Source organism: Dryas octopetala, chromosome 8 (genome assembly GCF_963921425.1).
Source record: "Dryas octopetala chromosome 8, drDryOcto1.1, whole genome shotgun sequence".
In the NCBI taxonomy this organism is placed as follows: Eukaryota; Viridiplantae; Streptophyta; class Magnoliopsida; order Rosales; family Rosaceae; genus Dryas; species Dryas octopetala.
In genome coordinates this window covers 10,440,986-10,463,789 of record NC_141373.1, presented here as the reverse complement: position 1 = coordinate 10,463,789, position 22,804 = coordinate 10,440,986, and the positions used below count along the sequence as shown (strand labels likewise).

Genomic DNA, 22,804 nt, shown 5'->3' with positions numbered 1-22,804 from the left:
GTTAATACAATCATTTATAGTGTTGTAACGATAAAACGACACTAACAATCCTACCCGGAACCGGAGCTTAAAACCCTAACCCTAGCCTCGTTTCGATTTTAGGGTTTTCAATTTCTGATTTCTCCAATTCCAGTACTTTCCATGGAAGCCGACGAAGAAGATGCTCCGAACGTCAATGAACCTTCGCTTCAACCCCAACAATACGACGCCGTACCCCTGCCTCGTGACACACAAGAGGAGCTCAAGAACACCGAGCAGCAATGCGAGTCGGAGTCTGTACCCGAGCCCGAGCTTGAGGTTGAGCCTGAGGGATTCGGACTTGGTGGTGGCGGCGAATCTGAATCGGTAGCAGGTTCAGTAGGTGAAAGGGGCGATGGGGATGGAATTGAAGGAGAGTATAAGGAGGGAGATAACGATATGGAGGATGTGGCGGAGGATGCGGAGGTGGTGGTGGAGGAGACTGCTACGAGTGGTTTGGGAGAGAATTCGGTGGTGGTGGAGGAGACTTCTGTAATTGGTGTGGCAGAGGATATGGGGGCGGAGATAGCGATGGAGACTTCTGGAGCGGACGCGGCCGAGGGGACTACGGTTGTGGTTGATTTGGCTGAGAAATTGGTGGGTGAAGAGGAGGGAAATGTGGCCGAAGGTGATGTGGCAGTGGAAACCGAGGTTGGGGATGTGGACGATAAGGCATTGGAGACGGAAGAGAAGGTGTTGGCAGAGGCCGCTGTGGTGGCTCATTCAGTGCAGAAGGAGGAGGAGACAGGAGTGGTGGCGGAGGAGTCTAATGTAGCTGACATTGCGGAGGAGACAGTAGTTTCATGGAAGGAAAAGACGGCCGAGGCAGAGGGAGATGCGGCTGAAGCGGAAAGGGATGACCCCAGAGCGGAGAAAGAGGACGCTGGAGTGGAGGAAGAGAAGGTTGAACCGGTGGGGGAGAAGGCTGAAGAGGTGGGAGAGGAGGCTGAAGAGGAGGGAGAGGAGACTGAAGCGATGGGAGAGGAGGCTGAAGAAGAAGAGGAGGAGGCTGAAGCAGAGGGGCATGAAGAGAATGTGATGGACATGGTTTCTGAGAACATTGAGACTGAGGCGGCGGCGGAGGAGGCTGATGATGTAATGGAGGAGAACACGGAGGCAGAGGAGGCAGAGGAGACAGAGGCAGCAGAAGAAGCAGAAGAAATGGAGGTGGTAGAGGAGACGAGTAGGGATGGCGCTGGCGGGAAGAGGAAGCGTGGCGGGAAGAATTCCAAGATCTCAGGGAAAGTCCTCTCAAAGAAGAAGATGGAAGAGGATGTCTGTTTCATTTGCTTTGATGGGGGTGAGCTCGTGCTTTGTGACCGCAGGTCAGTTCAACTCTGCCTCACTGTTGGGCTTCTTTCTTTACTTCTGTGATTGATTGAATGAGATTCATTTTATTGGTCGTTTTCAGGGGATGTCCCAAGGCATACCATCCTTCATGTGTTAATCGTGATGAGGCCTTCTTTCAATCGAAGGGTCGATGGAATTGCGGTAATTGGCTGCTATACTCAAATTTTTCTTCCTTTCACCAAATTCTTATCGTTTTATTTAATTCTCTCTTCTATACTTATTCCATGTCATTCAAATGTTTGATTTTTGGTGATCACTTATGTGTTTACCATGTGGTTTTGTTACTTTGAACCCTAGCTATTTAAGTGGAATCCTTATCAGTAGTAGTAATGATTGGGTTAGTGTTTTCATGAGTAAAATTGGATGTTCTCTACCACAATTCTTAAAGTTCATCCTTTTTTTTTTTTAAATATAAAAAAATGCAATTCCAGTAGTTGCTGGAAAAGACTATAAACTTGAAAGTGTTGGCGAACTTCGGCTTTTTTGACTAAGAGAGAAAAGTTTTGCATACTGCCAACATTTTGGGGGAAAAACTGACCAAAGTTTCTTATACTATTTACTTATAAAACTGCTGAATTTTTTTTTTTTTTTTTTTGAATAAAACCAAAACTGAAAGAGAACCTGCAGCTATGGAAATGTTGCAGACTTCATCCAGATCATGCATCATGCACGAGTTCGCCTAAATGTAAGCAAAAATCCTAAATGGAACCCCAAAAACCTAAATGGGTTTTGCGTCACTGTTAGAGAGAGAGAGAGAGAGAGTAAATGGTCTTCTTGGTTACTGAAACTCAGTGAAAGTAGAAACCTAAAACTAATCCCATATTATACATTTTCTCCCCCTCTAATTCCCAATGAAGAAGACTTATTTTCATCATTGCATTTTCTTATTCTGTACTCTGATATGCGGATTTAATACTAAAATGAAATTAGCCTACTTTAATAACCTACAAAACAACAGAAATGTTTGAATTTCTGCCGTCTCTTTCATTCCCCCTTTCTCGTTTGAGAGTGTGAGAGTGTGAGAGTGCAGATAATTTTGCAAGAGGGGAATCAGGTGAAGAATTAGAAATTTGGAATAGTAGGGTTTTGTATTGTGTGTGGAAGCACCAATTTTAGTGTTTTCTTGGCTTACTAATTTTAGTGCATTTAATAGCCAGTCTTTTTAAGAGATATTTCAGGGATTTTGACTGTTATTTTGATTTCTTCATGCATATATGTATTTATCAGCTCAAGTTCTTTTACATTTGTGGTTTTGTTTCATCAAAGCTACTTCCAAATTATCATTGGATCTCGGTTGTTCTTAACTGCAATGTTTACTCATAATTTTCTTATCATTTATAGAAATGCATATTTCCAACATGGTTTTACTTCTTTGGGTTTCTTGACAAAGTCCAATAAATGAATAATCACCTTCCTGTATTTTAGGTTGGCACCTCTGTAGCAACTGTGAGAAGAATGCATACTACATGTGTTATACATGTACCTTTTCCTTGTGCAAGGGGTGTATCAAAGATGCTGCTATCTTATGTGTTCGTGGAAACAAAGGCTTCTGTGATACATGCATGAAAACTGTCATGTTGATTGAAAAGAATGAGCAAGGAAACAAGGACGTGGTATGTGTGCCTTCTTTCTTTTCTTCTTCTGCTTTTGTCTTATTGCTTTTGTATTTTCCTTTTGCTAGCATTGCAGTTATTTGTGTGAATGGTATATCTTACATGTATTTTAGCATGTGAAAGTAATTCTGTAAAATCTCTATTTGGTAAGAGGGAAGGTTGTACTTATCCACATCCTGTAAACAATAATAATTCATTATTCATTTTTTATTTTACGTTGTTTTACAGTACAAACAGAATCATTGTGACATGGGCAGATAGGGTGTTTGATTTGATGTAGATGTCTGTTGGGTCATTTTTGTTTGATATTCACTTTTTTCCTCTTTTTTTTTTTTTGGGTTTCCTGTGTAGTTTAGTTTTCTTTTTTCTGGTTTGTTTTGTGTCCTCTTTGGCTTGGCAAAAACAAAAAGATAGGGCACTTCATTTGTTTTAACATTCAAAATTTTCAATCAAGTCTAAAATTAGAATTCCATCACATTTTTAAACAGTAGTATTGCTGGTGCAGGGGTAATTTGGTCAAACTACCATGGGAGGGGAATTTAATTTTGGACTTGATTGCAACTAATAGTTAACTATGGGGACTTGATTGAAAAAAATTTAAACTACAGTGAAACCAGGTCAAACTACGAGGACCAAAATGGTCATTTGCCTTTATGTTTATGTTCACTTACTGATTTTGTTTGAGCTGCTCCATATGAACTGTAGAACATGCTTGGGCATGGGTACATGTTGAAAACCAGTGTTACCAGGATCGCTACACCCTCTTACATGCCACGATCTGGATCACACAACCTGTCTGGATCACTAAAATTGGTGTCCCCAATTATCCTTTACTTATTAGGGGACAAATCTTTGGCGTCCCGCCGTCCCCAATTATCCTTGACTAAAATTGGCGTCCCCAATCATTTCAAGGACAAATCCTTTACTTATTTACATACTTATTTAAAAAGCTTCAACAAAGAAATTATCCTAAAGGTTCTCCTTACATTGCTGAACACTCTTTAGGTGTGTAGCTTATAATAGTGTAATAACACGATCATCCCTAATTCAAAAATTAGTTACACATATATGTTAATTCTCACTTCTGATCAGCATGACATGTCTTGGGAATTCATAAAAAAGGGGAAATTATAATTAGATGTCTCTGTTGAATATAATTTGCAAAATAATGTTTTAACCTTTAGAAATTACAACAGGATGCTTAATTTTGAAGTTCTTCTTTGTTTGCAGTAGAACATTTTTTACAGTTCATTAGAAAATGGCTATCATAAGGTTTGTTTCTTACATCATAAAATAGTTGTTAGGCAAAAGAAACAAAGTTTTATTTTTGGGCATCGTTGTGGGCTCACTTTCTAGTGAGTTTTTTTTTTTTGCCTGAAGTTTCTAATGAGTTTAGCCCTTTTTCCCTATTGAATTTGAACTGGGAAACAGCATTTTCTTAGTTTCCGCTGGTGTTTTTGGACTGGGTGTGTTTCTGTTTGATATATATATATATATATATATATATATACAGGGAGCCTCAAGTGTGGGATCCCATTGTATATATATATACAATGTAGGATCCACCCCACATTGTATTTCAACGATCCGAACTGTTTATAAGTCTATATTCAAAGATCATCCTTGCAAAAAATTAAGCAAATTGGAAACCATTAAGCTATCAAACTTTGATCAAATAAATAGACGAACAAAATATTTTCGATAAACACTTGAAATGGTGATCATTTCATCAACGGTCAAATGGTTTCCGATTAACCTAATTTTTTGCAAGCACGATCCTTCAATGGAGACAAAAAAAGTAGACAATTCCGATTATCGAAATACAATATGGAGTGGGCCCCATGAGAGATCCCACAAGGCCACAAATAAGCCTAAATGTGGGATCCCAATTGCTTGTTTGACATATATATTTCTTTGATGAGAAACATGCTTTCAATAAATGAAAATAAAGGAGTACATAGTACAATACAGTGGACAAGATGTCCACCTTCTTAAAAGTTCCTAGACTGCAAGCTCTAGGATATTATAAAAACCAAACAACCAGAGAACGATAGTATAGTAAAGCACCCAAGAAAAGCAAACAAGCTCTAGACCCTAGTAAAGCATCAATAATCAAACCCTAACCCACAACAGACTCCCAATTAGACATAACTGCAGAAAATTAATAGTCCCTGAATGCTGGAGTGATTGACGCCCATAATGAAGCCCAAAATCGAACTCTCTCCCAAAAATTATCCACCTCTTTTCCTCTACATCTTAAAAAATCCTCATATTTCTCTCCGTCCAAATTACCCACAATCCAGCCATCACTGCACACCTGCCCAACATAACACCCCTCTTCCCTTCAAAGAACTTAAATCTCTCCAACCGCAAAGCAGCGCAAGAATCCAGAGTCTCCCATCTCAACCATCCTCCCTGAACAGCCTCCGCCACAAGGAATATACAATTGGACAATGTTGAAATAAATGATTCACATACCCCTTCTGCAATGGAGAAATTTGAGTTTTAATTCGTTAAAATCTTTGTAGCTTTATACAAGTCAAAGCTGGGAGAGTAGTAGCTTGCCTCGCCTTTCGATGGGGAACTCTCAGCAATGTCAACTCATATAATTTTAATTAATTTGTCATGTCTGTATGGTATCTATTGCATGTAATCAATGTTGAATATGCCAGATGGTGGATCCTTTTGCCAACTGTCAGTAGTTTTAACATGTATTTGTTTGTTTGTTTGTTTTTTTTTTTTTTGCAAGTCTTGTTAAATAACGTTCATGCACAAATGAAAAGCTGCTGAGCCACTGAGCAGGAAGAAGGAAAAAACTCTTGATTAACACTGTGTGCTTTTATATTTTTCATTATCTAAAATACAATTGGTACCTATTCCCAATTTATTCTGAAGTGTGGACATTGATTCTTGTCAAAAGGATGACTAACCTAAGATTGGATAATTATAATTCAAATTTTTCTCAAATTTATTTATGTAGTTTTCTATATGATAAGCCAAACCAGGGCTTGGTTCATACGGATTTATAATTATTCCCTGCTATCAATCCCTGTGAGATATCAACTTTACGCTACTATTACTGCTACAGTGATGGAATCATCATTTAGAAGAATCAAGACATAAATAAAGACCTTAAAACATATTCTTGTCATTTCAGTTCCTGCTATAAAATTTTTGATTTACAAAAAAGAAGGAAAAACTAAATGAAAAAACTTTTGTATATCAAGTGAGCATATCTCAGGCCTTTGTTTTTCAGATAGACTTGCAACTATCTTGTTTATGCATAGGCAGTTAGATACCATAACCTTTTGGAATTATTTCAGGAATTTTCTACCTTTAAAATTTTTGTCATAAATTAAGTACTTCCATTTTTATGAAACAATTCCCCGTTTTATCTTATTTTGTTTTCCCTTTATTTCTTTTTACATTTTTTTTTCTTGCTTGAACTCTGAGGTGTGATTTTTCAAGTTTACTAATTTTGAAGCGGCATTCTGTTTATTCCTAGTTTTTCTTTTTGTTGTGCTTGTGCAGGTTGAAGTCGATTTTGATGATAAAAGCAGCTGGGAGTACCTCTTTAAGGATTATTGGATAGACTTAAAAGAGAGGCTATCTCTAACGCTTGATGAACTTGCTCAGGCCAAGAATCCATGGAAAGGATCAGCTGCACATGCTTATAAACAGGAGTCACGTGATGAACCTTATGATGTTAGTAATGATGGCGGGTCTGATTCAGACAATTCTGAGAATTTGGAAGTAACTAACTCTAAAAGAAGAAAGGGCAAAAAACGGTTGAGAACTCGTGGAAAGGTGAAAGATTCACCAAGTCCAGCAACAGCAATCGGTTCTGAAGGTGCATCTGCAGATGACATTACTGGTTGGGCATCACAAGAACTCTTGGAGTTTGTTATGCACATGAGAAATGGTGACAAATCTGCTTTGTCTCAGTTTGATGTCCAGGCTCTCTTGCTAGAATATATAAAAAGGAACAAACTTCGTGATCCTCGCCGGAAAAGCCAGATAATTTGTGATTCAAGGCTTCAAACTTTGTTTGGGAAACCTCGTGTTGGGCATTTTGAAATGTTAAAGCTTCTTGAATCCCACTTTCTCATAAAAGAGGATTTTCAGGCTGATGATCTTCAAGGGAGTGTTGTTGATACCGAAGGTAGTCAGTTGGAGGTTGACGGGAACACTGATGCCTCGGCAAAGTCCAATAAGGACAAGAGACGTAAAACTCGTAAAAAGGGTGATGGAAGAGGACCTCAATCTAATATTGACGATTTTGCAGCCATTGATATCCACAACATTACTTTAATTTACTTAAGGCGTAATTTGGTGGAAGATCTACTTGAAAATATAGATAACTTTCAGGAAAGGGTTGTTGGTTCTTTTGTGAGAATTAGAATTTCTGGTAGTAATCAAAAGCAAGATTTGTATAGGCTGGTCCAAGTTATAGGTAATTATCTGATTAACTGTCTTTCATTGTATTTTTGGCCTGAGCAAAGAAGGCATGAAATTTTCAGAATTGTATAGTTCATTTTTCTTAAATGATTTTCTGAACAGGTACATGCAAAGCTGCTGAGCCATATAAAGTTGGTAAAAGGATGACAGACATCTTACTAGAGATATTAAACTTAAACAAGACAGAGATCGTTTCAATTGATATCATCTCAAACCAAGAATTCACTGAGGTGATTTAGCATATAACTTTCTCCTCTTTCCACTGGCAAGAGAGTGAGAGAGAGAGTTGTCACAATTATCATAGCTAACTATTTCCTGTTGACTTTTAACTTGGTTAAAAAATAACAGAAATGTGGCTGAAAAAGAGAAATGATTTAGATATCTCCCTCCTTGTTCTTAAGGGATGACCTACATTAGAAATATCATTAGATAGTCATATAATATTTGCCACTGGGTTAATTTATGTTGCCTACAAGGGTAATAAGAACTGATTTTGACATCCAATGACTTGTATGGTTGGGTTTGCCTTTATTTAGAGAAATTGCAGCTTTATGAGCAACGTAATAAAGATTGCAGGAAAAAGCAATTTTTTATTTTAAATATTTTGCTTTTCTGTTTTTATTTGGATGTTAGTCACTTGTTTGATACATTTCCTTGTTTCTTGGTTTTATTATCAGGACGAATGCAAGCGACTGAGACAAAGCATAAAATGTGGACTAATCAACCGGCTAACTGTGGTAATTCTATGTTCTACTGTCACTTCTGTATGTTGGTATGAAACTTTTTTTGTCCTGAGAAAGTGTTGCTTGTAGGGTGATGTTCAAGAGAAAGCAATGGCACTCCAAGAGGCCAGAGTCAAGGATGTAAGTTTCTTGCCTTTATACTTGAAGGAGTTTTCTTGTTTATAAAGTTTATTTTTTTATTTACTTCTTGCACATGTTGCATGTTGCACCTGAAGTTGATTGATACATCTGAAAATTTAGCTCTATATTGCAGCATTGGGATTTGGATTGTTGTGGATTGATTGTTAGAATAAGTTCTGGAGTGCACTTAGGAAAGTTTTGTTGCACACAAATCAAAAGAAAAAGAAAAGATGGTGACACTGAAGGAATTTTTTTTTTTTTTTTTTTTTTTATCATTATTGCAAATTTGAACTGAATGTTCTCCGAGGAAGAAAATTATAATTTGTTTTTTTCATAAAAGAAAAAGAGTTGTGGACAAGTTATCCACTTCATACAATACAATAAAAACTTTAAATTTCTATCAAGCAGCCAGAAAAAATAAAAGAAAAATTATTATTAAAACTTAATTAAGTACAGCCCTCCAATCTGAAAAAACAGAAGAAAAAAGGTAATTCCCCAGAACTCAGCAGAAACTGAAGTTCAAACTCATACTTTATCCCATAGAACCTCCACTCCCTGTCTACAATTAAAAAAAAACCCTCTCAGTTCACTCCAATCATACTACCCAAAATCCAGCCAATACAATAAAAACTGTACTCGGCCTTGAAGAATGCAAACTAACATTCTCCAAAAGAGAGAGTAGAAAGTGAGCTCCCCAATTTTCAATTTATTCAAATTGCTACTCAAACTAAAATCCCAACATAATGGAAGAAAGGTGTTTACTGACATTTTAGCAATATGTGCATTATGAAAGATTGACAATCTGTAGAGTCGAAGAAAAGAAATGAACAAGGGTTGCTTTAAAAGATTTTTGGGAAGCTAAAGGTGGTTAGCAGTATTTGGGATGTTAGGCTTTTAGGTAAGGAAGAAATGGGTGAAGAATTGGGAATATGAAGAAACAAAAATGGAGTGATTTTCATGTTCTATGGCTGCTAACTGCATTCTAGTGAAGAGTGTGCAGAGAACAGAGAACAGAGAGAGATAACAAAGTACACACATACACATTCAATCAATGAATGTAGGATTCCGTTATCAAAAGTCTGCAGGCTTTGAGTGTGTATGATTTAGGCATAAATGTAGACTTTTGAGACTCTGTTATTGGAACAGTAATGACTTAACCTTTACATGTGAGGAAACTGCATGTACTGAATGCTTATGATAATTGATAGTTAAACTGCATGTTTCAGGTTTCTCTTCTTGACATAGATTTAAAATTAGTCAATTACAATAATTACCTCTAATAATGTTCTTCTTTCTGGTACACATGGTCTTAATCGGTGAGGTCTTTTCTTCTCTCCGAATGTGTCTGTTATCTCAGATAATAATGATTATAAATATGCTATGGGTTTTATCTTCTATTTATTTTTTTTCTTTTGAAAGATGACATCAATTTTTTTGGTGCTGACATCAACAAAAAGGATCTTAAAAAGGATCATTTTGTCTTTTCAGAGACTAGACTGTGGCTCCTTTTAGTGTTGACTCAACTTTTGATCTTCTAGTTTAAATTGAATAGATTTTCTTTATCCTCTGTGTTGCTCTATAGTGTGGGTGATATATAATCTTATGTTAAGTTTTTTTTTTTTTACTGACGTGTTATATTTATTTATTTTTACTCTGCTACAGTGGTTAGAAACGGAGATAGTGCGACTCAGCCATCTTCGTGATCGAGCTAGTGAAAAAGGGCATAGGAAAGAATATCCTTATCTTTTCAAGTTTAACACATTTTTGTGAACATATTTTCTTGTGGTACAATGTTTGAATGTGCTACTTGGGGCCTTATTCATTGCTTTCTTTCTTGAAGTCTGAGTTATTGATTTAATTTTGTTTATGAGCCTGTGTTTCAACTTCTTTTCCTTGCTCTGTCTCAAGGACCAAGGCTGTGGCCTTAGAAATAAGTTGACCTCTTTACTATATTAGTGATTTCCCATAGAAGTCTTACAAGAAAAAGAAAAAAGCAAAAAAAAAAAAAAAAAGAGGTAGTGTAAATTTATGTGGAATTTTTACCTTTTAATTTCTTTTTGAATGTATATAGTTATGATAATAACTTATGAGTGACATATGTTAGGGTAACTTTAAATCATTTTAGGTATTTATTTTTCTTTGTCAAGGTCATGTATGGTTTTTGATCCCTTTCAATAGGTTTAGTATTTTCTTTTCTATTGTGTGATCGCATTCCTTATGTTGGAGTTTGGAGGAAGAGTTGGTTGAATATCCCTAGTTTACAAATAAAAGAATGCTAGATAAGCTGGCATCCGTTTTACTAATATTTTCCAATAAATTTTGGCTATGTTGGATTATTAGTAGTAGCCTTAAAATTGTCATTTAATTTGGTTTTTGGAATATTGGTAGACTTAAACTTTGTACCTTAGAATAAAAGGTGGATAAGATAGTGAAGCTGAGTTGTAGAATTTTAAAATTTTTGGTGTGGTGCAGTTAGCTTTAAGTGTTATTGCACCAACAATGCAAGTCAAACACAGCAGCCTAAATGAATTTGTATTGTACGCCATGTTGTGTACTTTTGAGCGAATGTATGCAATTTCTGAGCTTGTCGTGGTGGTACTTTACAAATCATCAGTTTCCTATTTGCAAGTGTTCTGCTTCTCTTTCATACTTTGCACTAAAGTTGCGGCCCAAAAACTTATCACCATTATTAATATAAAATAATCTAATTTATTTCTTGATTTTGAGGAAAGAAAAACCTGAGTTACTTTTTTTATTATTATAATTCTTTCTGTTATAATTGTTACTCTAGTTGACTAGGAATTGATAAAAGTAATCCTTAACTACCTTTCACGCTTAGAGAATGTGTAGAGAAATTGCAGATTCTGAAGACACCCGAGGAGCGCCTGCGTAGACTAGAGGAAGCTGTAGAAATACATGCAGATCCAAATATGGATCCAAGTTATGAGTCCGAGGAAGATGAAGACGAAGGAGATGACAAGAGACAAGGTCCCTTTCAACATTTTGTGAAATTTGTATACCTTAAATTCTCTAGTGCAATTTTCTTTGTTTAATTGTTCAATAATAACATATAGTTTTGGATTCATGCAGAAAGTTACATGAGACCTACGGGTTCTGGCTTTGGCAGGAAGGGAAGGGAGCCAATTTCTCCACGAAGAGGAGGATCCTCTTTGAATGATTCCTGGAGTGGGACGAGGAATAATTCCAATATGAATCGGGAGTTAAGCAGAAACATGTCTAATAAAGGGTTCTTCAACAAAGCAGAAAATACAACTGGAGCTGGTGAGATGGTGAATGATTCATGGGATCAAGGAAGAGACAGAGAAACACAGCAAACAAACCACTGGGAGAAGAATCAAAATATTTCTAGTCTAGAAACAGGTGTTAGGAGTACACAGGCTGTGATATTATCTGAATCATCTCCTGCTCGGGGGTCAGAAAATTTAGTGGAACCTCTCTCCACTGGGGTAGCACAATCTGCGGCCAATATCAATGAAACAGAAAAAATTTGGCATTACCAGGATCCATCCGGGAAAGTCCAGGGACCATTTTCCATGGTACAGCTTCGTAAATGGAATAACACTGGCTATTTTCCTGCCAACTTGAGAGTTTGGAGAAACACTGAGAAGCAAGAAGATTCTATACTGGTAACTGATGCACTGGCTGGAAAGTTCCAGAAAGACCCTTCATTGATGGACAGCAGTTTTCCAAAGTCTCAAATGGTGCATGACTCACATCTCTCCCCTGCAAATTCTGGGAAGGCTCAAGTAGCTCTCTTACACCGGGGTGCAGAAGGCCAAGCTGGAGGGGGAAGTTGGGGATCCCAAAGTGAAATTAATTCTTCCACAGGCAGGGGTACTCCCTCATCAGTTGAGGTCCCTAAGTATTCCGCAGATGGGTGGGGTACAACAAACTTTCCTTCGCCTACTCCATCTCGAACGCCCATGGGTGGGGCACAGGGGCAAGGTTATGAAAATAATTGGTCACCCACTCCTCTTCATCCCGCTGGATCTGTCTTGGGAGCCAATTCATTACCAGGAGGCAATGGAATGCTGCAACCACCTGCAGTAGTTACTCCAGAAAGTGCGATGCGAGTTTCTGGAAATGATCGCTCAAGTTCTCTTCCTGGTATGACTGCAGTGGGCACTACAAATGCTCGTCAAATTCATGGTCAGGGGTCAGCACCTGTATTGACCGATGCCTCAATGAATTCAGTAGCTGATGTGAAAAACATTGTTTCAAATCTTCAAAATCTGGTTCAGTCTGTGACTGGTCGTACTCCTGCTGGCGATCCTCGAGGATGGGGGTCTGGTTCAGTTCCAAAACAGGAAATTACTGCCTCAGGTCCAGTACCGGGGAGTGAATCTCAACCCTGGGGAGGTGCTCCATCTCAAAAGTTAGAACCAAATAATGGTACTACTGTGCCTGTGCAACATCCAGTCCATGGTTACTGGGGAAATGCGCCATCTACTAACAATGCTTCGCCATCTATTAATACAGGAAATTCAGCTGGAAATTTCCCAACAACAGGATTCTCGGGTGTTCCGCACTCTGAACCTTGGAGACCTCCAGTTCCAAGTAATCAATCATATGTTCAGCCTCCACCACCAGCCCAAGTACCTTGGGGCATGGGTGTTGCAGATAACCAAAGTGCTGTGCCGAGAACGGGGCAAGAGAATCAAAATACTAGTTGGGTGCCAATGGCGGGAAATCCAAACATGGCCTGGGGAGGACCAGTACCAGGAAATGCAAACATGAATTTTGGAGCTCCGGGTCAGGGTTCAGGATGGACTGCGCCTGGGAATGTGGTTCCTAATTGGGTCCCACCTGGTCAGGGACCACCATCTGTAAGTGCAAATCCTGGTTGGGTTGCACCGGGTCAAGGGCCAGTACATGGGAATGCAAATTCTGGTTGGGGTGGTGCACCTACTTCAAACCCAGTGATGCGGGGAAGTGAGCAAAGTCAGAATGGAGATAGGTTCGCAAATCAAAGGGATCGTGGTTCTCATGGTGGAGATTCTGGTTTTGGTGGGGGTAAGCCTTGGAACAGGCAGTCGACATTTGGTGGTGGAGGGGCAGGAGGTTCCTCCAGGCCTCCTTTCAAAGGGCAGAGAGTGTGCAAGTTCTACGAGAGTGGACACTGCAAGAAGGGTGCATCATGCGATTATCTGCACCCTGACCATTAAAAAGTTTTGGGAACTCGTAGCAGCATAGCAGTCAATACTGTACAGTAATTTCCCGTTAAAGGGTTTTGATTTTGTATAAGCCTCCCTATCCTGTCTTCTATTTATTATAACTTTTGCGGTTTAGTGTTTTTCTTTTAGCTTCGTTTTTTCTCCTTTTCAGTAGGTTAAAGCCTTATTAATTTTTTTTTTCGACAAAAAAAAAAAGCCTTATTTTTATGGTAAATTTCCTTTTTTTTTTTTTTTCCTGCGGTAGATGGTGGTTGGGATCATATAACTTGGTGCTCTGATCCGAATAACAACTTGATGGTACGCCTCTTAAAGCTGTAGGGTCTTCCATCCTGCAAATTTATGGGGATCTTAAGAATATTGTCAAGTGAATTGGGTGGGTGTTGAGATCAATCCAATGCTTTCAGAAAATTCTTATGTACTGAAAAAAGAATGACTGGTTAGAGGTTTTGGTAATTCAAGTTATGACGCCCAAACACACTTAGCTATTAAATCTACTTTCTATACCCATTTGAGTTGAGCACTTGAGCCCAAAAAATGAATCTGAGTTGGCTGTTTTCATTTGGATTCTCAAAATATGAAACTTTAAATTGTGTAAGTTCAATGGACAAAATATTTTGTACTCATTCTTTTTTTTTCTTTTCTAAATGTCCAATTGCATCCCTGTAGTTTGGTTATTATTTCAATTTCAGAAATCATACCTTTCTAGTTTGAGCAGTTTGCAATTCTAGGACAATTTATTTTGAGCAAATTACAATTTAGTACATCAACTTTACATGTTGTTTTAAAGGTCCATTGATTTTAACTACTAAATTTCAATAACTTTTTAGTTTAGGTACCAAAATTAAATAGTATTTTAAATTAATTACTAGTTGAAAAGTCAAACAAAATAATAAAGTAAAAGATATTAGAATTTACAAATATTACATCACATGCCACTACAGTAAAAAATAAAAATAAAATTACACACAAATATTACATTAATTTATACTATATTGTATTAAAAAAAATTATATTGTATTAAAAAAAATGATCAATTCAGTCACAACTTAGCTGTGACTGTCTTGGTAAATTGAAAGAGACAACTTACACCACTATACTATGTATTATTTTGAGTAAAAGTATTGTTTTGACTTCTATTTACATTATATTGTAGTATAATTTTTCTAAAAAAAATTCAATTAAGTCACAACTTAACTGTGACTGTCTCACAACTTAGATGTGACTGTCGTTCAGTCACAACTAAATTTGAAGTTGTGAGTGTCGTACAGTCACAACTAAATGTAAAGTTGAGACTATATTAGCAAATTTTCAAGATAATATAAAAGCCTCAAGACAATTTTGTCAAAACCTTATAAATTTTAACTAACACCCATCATATGTGGGTCAAAGGATAAAAATGTCAAATGGAAAAGGCTCAAATCAAAGGGGCCAACATATTTGTGACCTAATCTAAAAAACTACATTTAAATTTGGTAGTTCAATTGAAATATTATATAGTCTTCATGCTATACCAAAAAATTATTGAGATTTGGTATTTAATCCTAATTTTCTATTGTTTTAATTTAGTACCCCAACTTTGAAAACTTGTAAAAAAATATTTCAACTTTCATTTTGTGTCAAAATAGTACCTCTATTAGTTTTTCTGTCAAATAAACCGTTATCTGCTAATGTGGCAGGGATATTTTCGTCTTTTTATCTACATTTAAAAAATAATAATACTTTTTAAATTTTTTAATAAAAAAATTTCCTAAAAAAATTTTCTTAAACAAATTAAAATAAAAAATTTCTTAAAAATTGTTTTCCCCTTCCCCCTTCCCCATCCCGCCTCACATCCTCCCCCCTCCCTGCCCGACGTCGCACCCTCTCCCCCCTACCCAGCCCCTCCCCTCCCCTCCCTTCCCTCTCCCTCTCCCTCCAGGCCCCACCCATCCCTTCCCCCCCCAGGCCGCCCCCCATCCCTCTTCTCCTTGCCCGACCACTATCTCCCTCCCCACCTAGCCTCAGCCACCCAATCCCAGCCCGTCCCCTCCCCTCCTACCCCTTACCCCCCCTTTTACCCAAAACCCCAACCCAGCCCCCCTCAACCCCCCTCACCCCACCAACCTGACCCTCCCAAATTTCTTTTATTTTTAAAAGTTTTAATTTTTTTAAGAATTTTTTTTATTCAAAAGTTATAAAAAATATTATTATTTTTAAATGTAGAAAAAAAGACGAAAATACCCATGTCATGTCAGCAGATAACGGTTTATTTGACATAAAAACTAACGGAGGTACTATTTTGACACAAAATGAAAGTTGAGGTACGTTTTTGCAAATTTTTAAAGTTGGGATACTAAATTGAAACAACATGTAAAATTAAGATACTAAATTGTAATTTGCTCATTTATTTTTGGGAAAAATTTTCAAAAAAGACACGTACTTTGGGGTCAATCTTAGTTTAGGACACCAGTTTGGGTTTGTGTTAGTTTAGGACATATATTTTGGGTTTGTATCAGTTTGGGCTTTTCCGTCACCTCTGTCAAATCCTCCGTTAAAAACAAACCACGTGACTTGCACCTGACTTATTTTAAAGGGCAAAATTGTCACTCCCTTGCTTTTAAGACAGATCCAACTGCAAGCATCTACCCCGTTCGTCTTCCCGCCACAGAACATTGAATCCCTCCAATTTTCTGGGATTTCCCCCTAAAATCTGACCTTAAGTCTTTATAAAAACACAAAATTCTGCTCATTTGAGAATAAAATAGAGGTTTTGGGTTTTGAATAACATACTTGCGATGATGGAACCGGTGGGTCGGAGGTACTGCTATTGTGGTTTTCCAGCTGCAAGGATCACGGCTTGGACTGATGCAAACCCTGGTAGAAGGTTCGATGGCTGTTCCAGGGTAGGGTGTATAAAAGCTCTGTGTTTGTTTGATTTTCGTTACACATGTAGATTAATATGGGTTGTTTAGGTAAGTAATTTATGTTTTTATTTGCAGAAACCCAGGGGAGGATGTGATTTTTTCAGATGGGTTGATCCTCCCATGTGTGGAAGGTCAAGGCAAGTGATACCTGGATTGCTAAGGAAACAAAGTTTGCTGGAGACACAGGTTGATCGAGGTCAAGCAAGGGTGAAGAAGCTCTGGTTTTGTTTGATATTGTCTTGGTTGTTTTTTGTGTTTTCCTAGATGAATGACAAAAGCAATGGACCATAAATGTTGAATGGAGTATTTTCGGGTTTTTGTATTTTCGGGTTGTTAATATTCTGGGGTTGAATAGAATAGATCAAGGCTATCCGTTTTGGGTTGATAGCTTAGATTAAGGCTATCTTCTTTTGTGTTGTGTATGGCCAGACATTTCAGATTGCCTTATATTGTAATGGCAATGTTTAAGTTTAAATGAAAAGATATTTTGGCAATTTGCTGGTCTTGGTACCTTTTTTTTGTTGGATTGTATCAAATTGGATTGAAGATAAACACATAAACCTCTTAAAGGGAAGAATTGACCATTTATTTTGCAACACCAAAAATAAGTTGATTTCATTCGAAATGCAAATGAGCCTTCTATTTTCAATCCAAGACAAGTCATATGGACAAAAATCAAATTAGACCTGTTATATATGCATTCAAAGGAAAGCATTCCAAACTACTTGAAGCCAAAAATGGTTCCATACATTGTGATCCCATTAAGTACAACATATAGCTAATCATGACAATGTAAAATGTTTAACCAAAAGTAAGATGTTTAACCAACTTCACACAAACAGAATTCCAACCCAAAACTAAAATGTTTAACCCAAAAGCAGAAGTACAACTCAAAAAAACCTTGTGGTCATATTCCTAAAACCTGCACAAAAAAAACCTTGTGATCATCCTAACTTCAAACTACATTTCAGAAATTTCAGAATACAACATATCAGTATTGTCTTCATGGGATCCTCGACCTTAATGATTTCTTCTTGACAGGTGATTTGAACCTTTTTTTGGGGAGCACAGAGGCAGTCACATTTGAAGGACAAGGTTGTGATGAACTTTGTGGCAAAATGAATGTTGGTTGGGATTGTGGTCTCACAGAGGATGATGGTTGAGATGACACTTCTCTGGTTTGGGAGTTGGATGAACCTGCAGATGGTGGTCTTAGTGAAGCCTTTTTTGATCGCTGCATTGCATGCCTAGACCTTAGTCTTCGAATTTGGGGTTTCTTTCTTACCTGCAAGCAAACTCAAGTCCATAAATAATGTGTTCTGACTGCAATTAAAAAGACAACAAAATAACAAGGCTCTTGACTTAGATCACCTTCTTGGCTTGCTGGTCTTGGTCCTGGCCTTGCTCTTGTCCATCACCTTCAACATTCCTCTTTCCCTGCATACAGAAAGCAAAGCACACACCAAAAAGAGTCATCAGTTATTTTCAAATCTAGTCAATGAATATGTCAGTTAAGCACACACAGTCAGTTTGGTACCTTCTTTTGTACATCATTTTCTCTCCCACAGGTCCTTGAATTGTGACCCTCCTTACCACATTTCTTGCAGGTAATGGTGACATCAAACCTTATCAATTTTGTTGGATTTGGTGGCTTCTTTGGTTCATTTGAATCTCTGGCCCTTACTTTCTTGGGTCTTCCTGCTTGCTTCTTATAGCATGGAGGCTTGAGTGGTGGCTTTCCTGTTCTAATCCACTGGTCTTTCCCAGGCATAGGGTTAATCATTGGTGCATATGTTGCCTGGTAAGCAGTAACATGATACTTTTCATATGTGAATTCTTCAATTGTAAGGTCCCTGCCATGCTTCCAAATAGATGATATTGCATGGCAACAAGGTATACCACTTACATCCCACTGCTTGCAAGAGCATGTTTTGAGATCCAAATCAACTGCATACTGATGCTCATCTGTGATTACTTGATATTTTTTTCCACCACACCAAAAAGCCCTACACATACAACAGTCCTTCTTTCGTTTGTCAATTATGCCTCTAATCCTTGGCCCTAGTTGATATTTCCACTTCTGAGCTTGCTCTCTTCTTCTTGCAAAAAGCAACATTACATACATTCTCAGCCTCTCAAGCAAGGTAAGTATTGGCTGGTCCCTTGCTTTTAAGATTGCTGCATTGAATGACTCGCATAGGTTGTTTAGAATCAAATCACACTTTGCTTCTGTTTTGAAGAATGCCTTGCTCCAATTGTGTGGAGGCTTATCATCAAACCACTTGTATGCCTCACCATCTATTTCCTTCATCTTGTTCATCTCTGACCTCCACTTTGCCTCATAAGTTGACCTTGCTGCACTCTGAAAAATCTCTTTCAATAAGAGGCTCGGAAACTTCTTTCTGAAGTTCTCCCCCAAATGCTTGACACAATGCCTGTGTTCTGCATTAGGAAGCAAGTCCTTCACTGCATCAATTAAACCCTTTTGTTTGTCACTCAGTATCACATAATGGTGTGAATTCTCCAAGTTCAAATCCATAATCAAGTGCTGCATAAACCACCCCCAACTGTCTCTGTTTTCGATTTCCACAACTGCATATGCCAATGGAACCATTCCATTGTTAGCATCCACCTCTATGGCAGCCAAAAACTGCCCCTTGTGAGGTCCCTTAAGGAAGCACCCATCCATACCTATCACAGGTCTACATCCATCAATGAAGGCCCTCTTGCATGCACCAAAGCATATATACATTCTCTGGAACTGTGGTTGATCCCCAGGAAGAAGGTTACTTTGAATCTTGACAGTTGTATTTTCATTCGTCCTTTGTAACTCCTCAGCATAATCCCACAGCATGCCAAATTGCTCCTCAATCTGTCCCTGAATGTTCTTGAAGGCAAGCCTTCTAGCTGTGTAGCACACTGTCCTAGTAACCTCTACATTGAATTGCTTCAAGATTTGCTCTTGGAAAGCCCCAACATCCCATTTAGGATTGGTCCTAAAATCATCCCCATATCTTTTAGCCAACCATTTTGCATTGATATGACAGTTATATCTAGGACCTGTGCAAGTATGCTCATCAAGGAACTATCTCACAATCACATTGTCACTCTTGTTATCCTTGACAACATGGATATGCCAAGGACAGTGTGGTGCACACCCTACTCTACACCACTTTGCATGGTTCTTCTTAAAACTCAGCTCTCTATCATTCAATATGAAGTATTCCTTGATAGCTTCTTTGAATACCTCCATAGATGCAAAACACTGACCCAATGTAAATTTAGGATCTTTCATATCCACATCTTTTCTAAAAACAGTAAGCCTTGGTGGCTTTACCCTAGGTCTCTTCCTTGGAACATCATCTTCTTCAAAGTCATCTGATGAACTTTGTACACTCCCCATGTTGTCAGAATCAGCCATGTCCTCAGAGTCAAACTCACCAAAACCCCCACCATCATCATCACTATGAACCTCAGGGTCCACATCATCATCCCAATTTGTTTCATCTTCACTCTGCTCATAGTCACTATCCACATAATCAAAATCATCCTCATCTGTTTCATCCTCATCGTTTTCATCCTCACTTGTAGAGTTTCTTCCTTCACCACCTTCCTCCTCAGGCACCTCGGCATTCTCATCTTCATAACTTCCAACATGTACCTCTCCTTGTTGGTTGACTGATGGCTCTGCATCAAACTCTCCAAATGCCTCATTCTCACATAGTCCCTCATCAGCATTAACCTCTGGTTCAGAGCCATCAGACAATTGTATTGGCTTTGGTTCATGCACTACCTGTTGTGCACCAGTATTTAGGTTCCCTGGATGACAGAAATACACCACAGCCACTCTCTGAGGTGTTTGAAAACCACACAGTCTCAATATACAAGCATCAGTTATAGCAGCTACCCACCCCCTGTCTTCTGGATGTCCTGGTTCCTTGTAATAATATACAATGTTTTCATTGTACCCTAATAACTTAGCTAGACCATCCATCTCCAGTAAAGACATATAGTCAATGTTGGCATAATCCCCCCAAGTGATCATGCCACCAACATATCTCTTTTCACTACCATCAGCATTTAAGTTCACTAGCCTACCACCATGGTGAAATTCTAAAGTGAAATGGTCTGGATTACCTGCCAGAAATAAAGCCATGTCATGCTTATTAACAGTGTTCAAAGTCACATGCACTAATGTAGAACATGCAAAAATAAAGACATTATTCTAAGTAGTAAACCCTAAAGTAAAACAAAATCAGAGTCTAAACTACAATAAATACATTATTCTAATTAGTAAACCCTACGACATTCTTCTAATCCCCTTTACATTATTCTAATCCAGTAGCAATCCCAACATGACTCAAATGTTACACCATACCAAACCAGGAGTCTCATTTATACTACACCTATCAATATTTTACTCTACGCCCACCATAGCAGACCATGTGGGATTCCCATTACTTTCAATTATTTATTCAACATCTCTGGTCCCATCTCCCATAAAGACAATAATAAAGCAGAAAAGGTCAAAAATGTTTGAACATATGGCGTGCACGGCCTAGCAATTCCAATAAACAAATGGGTCACAATTGACAAAGACAGTCAATACAGAACACAACATCACACAGACCCAGCCAAAAAAAAATTCTTTATCGATTCACCAACATAAACCATCAAACCCCACAAAGAGAATCTTCAAACAGTCATTTAAGGGGACAACTTACTGTATTCGGGTGGATCTCCATCTGTCCTCAGGAACTCCATTTCGAATCTCCACAGAGAATATCACTTTTTGTTGCAGCGAATATCACTTTCGCAGTGATTAGAAAGCCAAAATCCCCTTTACACCTTTAATCGAAGAAGAAAGAGTCCAAAACCCTAACCAGCGAACACTTTTGCGCGACCAGATTGAATTCTAAATCATTAAACTGAATTCCCTTTTATTTAAAGTATCTCTTGCAGTTGGATCTGTCTTAGGGTTTAGGGAGTGACAATTTTGCCCTTTAAAATAAGTCAGGTGCAAGTCACGTGGTCTGTTTTTAACGGAGGATTTGACAGAGGTGACGGAAAAGCCCAAACTGATACAAACCCAAAATATATGTCCTAAACTAACACAAACCCAAACTGGTGTTCTAAACTAAGATTGACCCCAAAGTACGTGTCCTTTTTGAAAATTTTTCCCTTTATTTTTCATCAAATTTGTTGACAGAATAGTCACATGCCACAGGCGTGTAGGCCAAAATAGCGCTTTATTCATTTTCACTAACCCGACTATCCAACCCATGAGTTGTAACAAAGTTGGATAGTGAAAATGAACACAAAATAGTTGTTCTATCCTTGCATGCTCGTAGAACGTGCACTAGAACACAAAAGGTCTTTTATAGCACTCAAAAAATGCTATAAAAGCCCTTTTATAACGTTATTAAAAACGCTATGATAGCCGACGTTATAATAGACCCAAGGTTTATTATAGCGTTTTTGGAACGCTATAAAAAAATTTCTTTCTATAGCATTTATAAAACGCTATAAAAAATCTATATAGTAGCGTTTTGGAAATGCTATAAAAGATATATATTAGCATTTTAAAAATGCTATTATTGTGGCATTTAATAGCGTTTTAAAAATACTTCAATATGTAATGTTTTTTCATAACATTTTAAAGAAGCTATAATAATTATTACTATAGCTTTTTAAAATGTTATCATTAATTTTTACAAACATATAATAGTTATTGATTACATATTTTGGTGCCTTTTTTAGGCTTTTTAGATTGCTACTGTCTAGAAACTTTTTATATATAGTATTTCGTATGAAAATTATGTGCTATCAAGTATATATATAAATTAAAAGAAACAATCGGAACTAAAAGAGATCATTAAATATATTGGTCTTGAAATACAATATATAGAAGTTACATCAAATACCAATGTTAAGACTGCATAAGCATAATAGTTTCATAAGTGTCAATAGTTTCAAATTGGCCTTTAAAAAATACTAATATGTAGGTCCTATAGTAACAAAAACAAGCCTAACTTGTTAACTCTCTTCAAAATAAAACATCCAATAGCCAAGAGACTCCAAACTGTCAAAACGCAAACATCCAATTATATCCCAAGTGCCTCCAAACTGCCAAAAAGAATAGTCAACAATAGGTTTCATTAGTACCCTCAATCTACTAAAGGTTGTAGTACTAACAAGGGATGACTACCTCTATAATGTACCAAATAAAAACATGCATATATGTGACCCTCTTAAATACACGAATTTGTGTGGTATCAAATGGTATAAGAAAAGAAGAAAACTGAAAACAAATCATATCCGTGCCAATAAATGTCCAATCACTCAGAAGTTTATATATTCACATTAATATACTACTACCATGAAAATAAAGCAATCAAAAAGTT

The 22,804-nt window shown here is 37.5% G+C and overlaps 2 protein-coding genes across 2 annotated transcripts; one reads left to right on the top strand and one right to left on the bottom strand.

Moving 5' to 3' along the window:
- On the top strand, positions 1 to 13,616 carry NERD (GW repeat- and PHD finger-containing protein NERD). The gene is made up of 10 exons (XM_086253486.1): positions 1 to 1,343; positions 1,430 to 1,509; positions 2,794 to 2,981; positions 6,513 to 7,434; positions 7,542 to 7,669; positions 8,117 to 8,176; positions 8,252 to 8,302; positions 9,965 to 10,035; positions 11,136 to 11,290; positions 11,393 to 13,616. Exons 1-10 carry the CDS (start codon positions 142 to 144, stop codon positions 13,486 to 13,488), a joined length of 4,953 nt encoding a protein of 1,650 aa, XP_086109612.1. The 5' UTR covers positions 1 to 141; the 3' UTR covers positions 13,489 to 13,616.
- Positions 13,617 to 17,198: 3,582 nt separating this feature from the next.
- Positions 17,199 to 18,252, bottom strand: LOC147277093 (uncharacterized). Its single transcript, XM_086255415.1, has 3 exons — positions 17,938 to 18,252; positions 17,772 to 17,837; positions 17,199 to 17,685 (listed from the first exon to the last, which is right to left on the bottom strand). The coding sequence occupies exons 1-3, from the start codon at positions 18,181 to 18,183 to the stop codon at positions 17,404 to 17,406; spliced, it is 594 nt and encodes a 197-aa protein (XP_086111541.1). The 5' UTR covers positions 18,184 to 18,252; the 3' UTR covers positions 17,199 to 17,403.
- Between the last annotated feature and the right edge of the window lie 4,552 nt (positions 18,253 to 22,804).

Coding starts and splice junctions, on each gene's coding strand:
- NERD (XM_086253486.1), top strand. CDS start 142: ATGGAAGCCGACGAAGAAGATGCTCCGAACGTCAATGAACCTTCGCTT. Junction 8,177..8,251: donor TAATCAACCGGCTAACTGTG/GTAATTCTATGT, acceptor TGTTGCTTGTAG/GGTGATGTTCAAGAGAAAGC. Junction 11,291..11,392: donor AGGAGATGACAAGAGACAAG/GTCCCTTTCAAC, acceptor GGATTCATGCAG/AAAGTTACATGAGACCTACG.
- LOC147277093 (XM_086255415.1), bottom strand. CDS start 18,183: ATGATTAACCCTATGCCTGGGAAAGACCAGTGGATTAGAACAGGAAAG. Junction 17,838..17,937: donor AAAATGATGTACAAAAGAAG/GTACCAAACTGA, acceptor TTCTGTATGCAG/GGAAAGAGGAATGTTGAAGG. Junction 17,686..17,771: donor AAGACCAGCAAGCCAAGAAG/GTGATCTAAGTC, acceptor GTTTGCTTGCAG/GTAAGAAAGAAACCCCAAAT.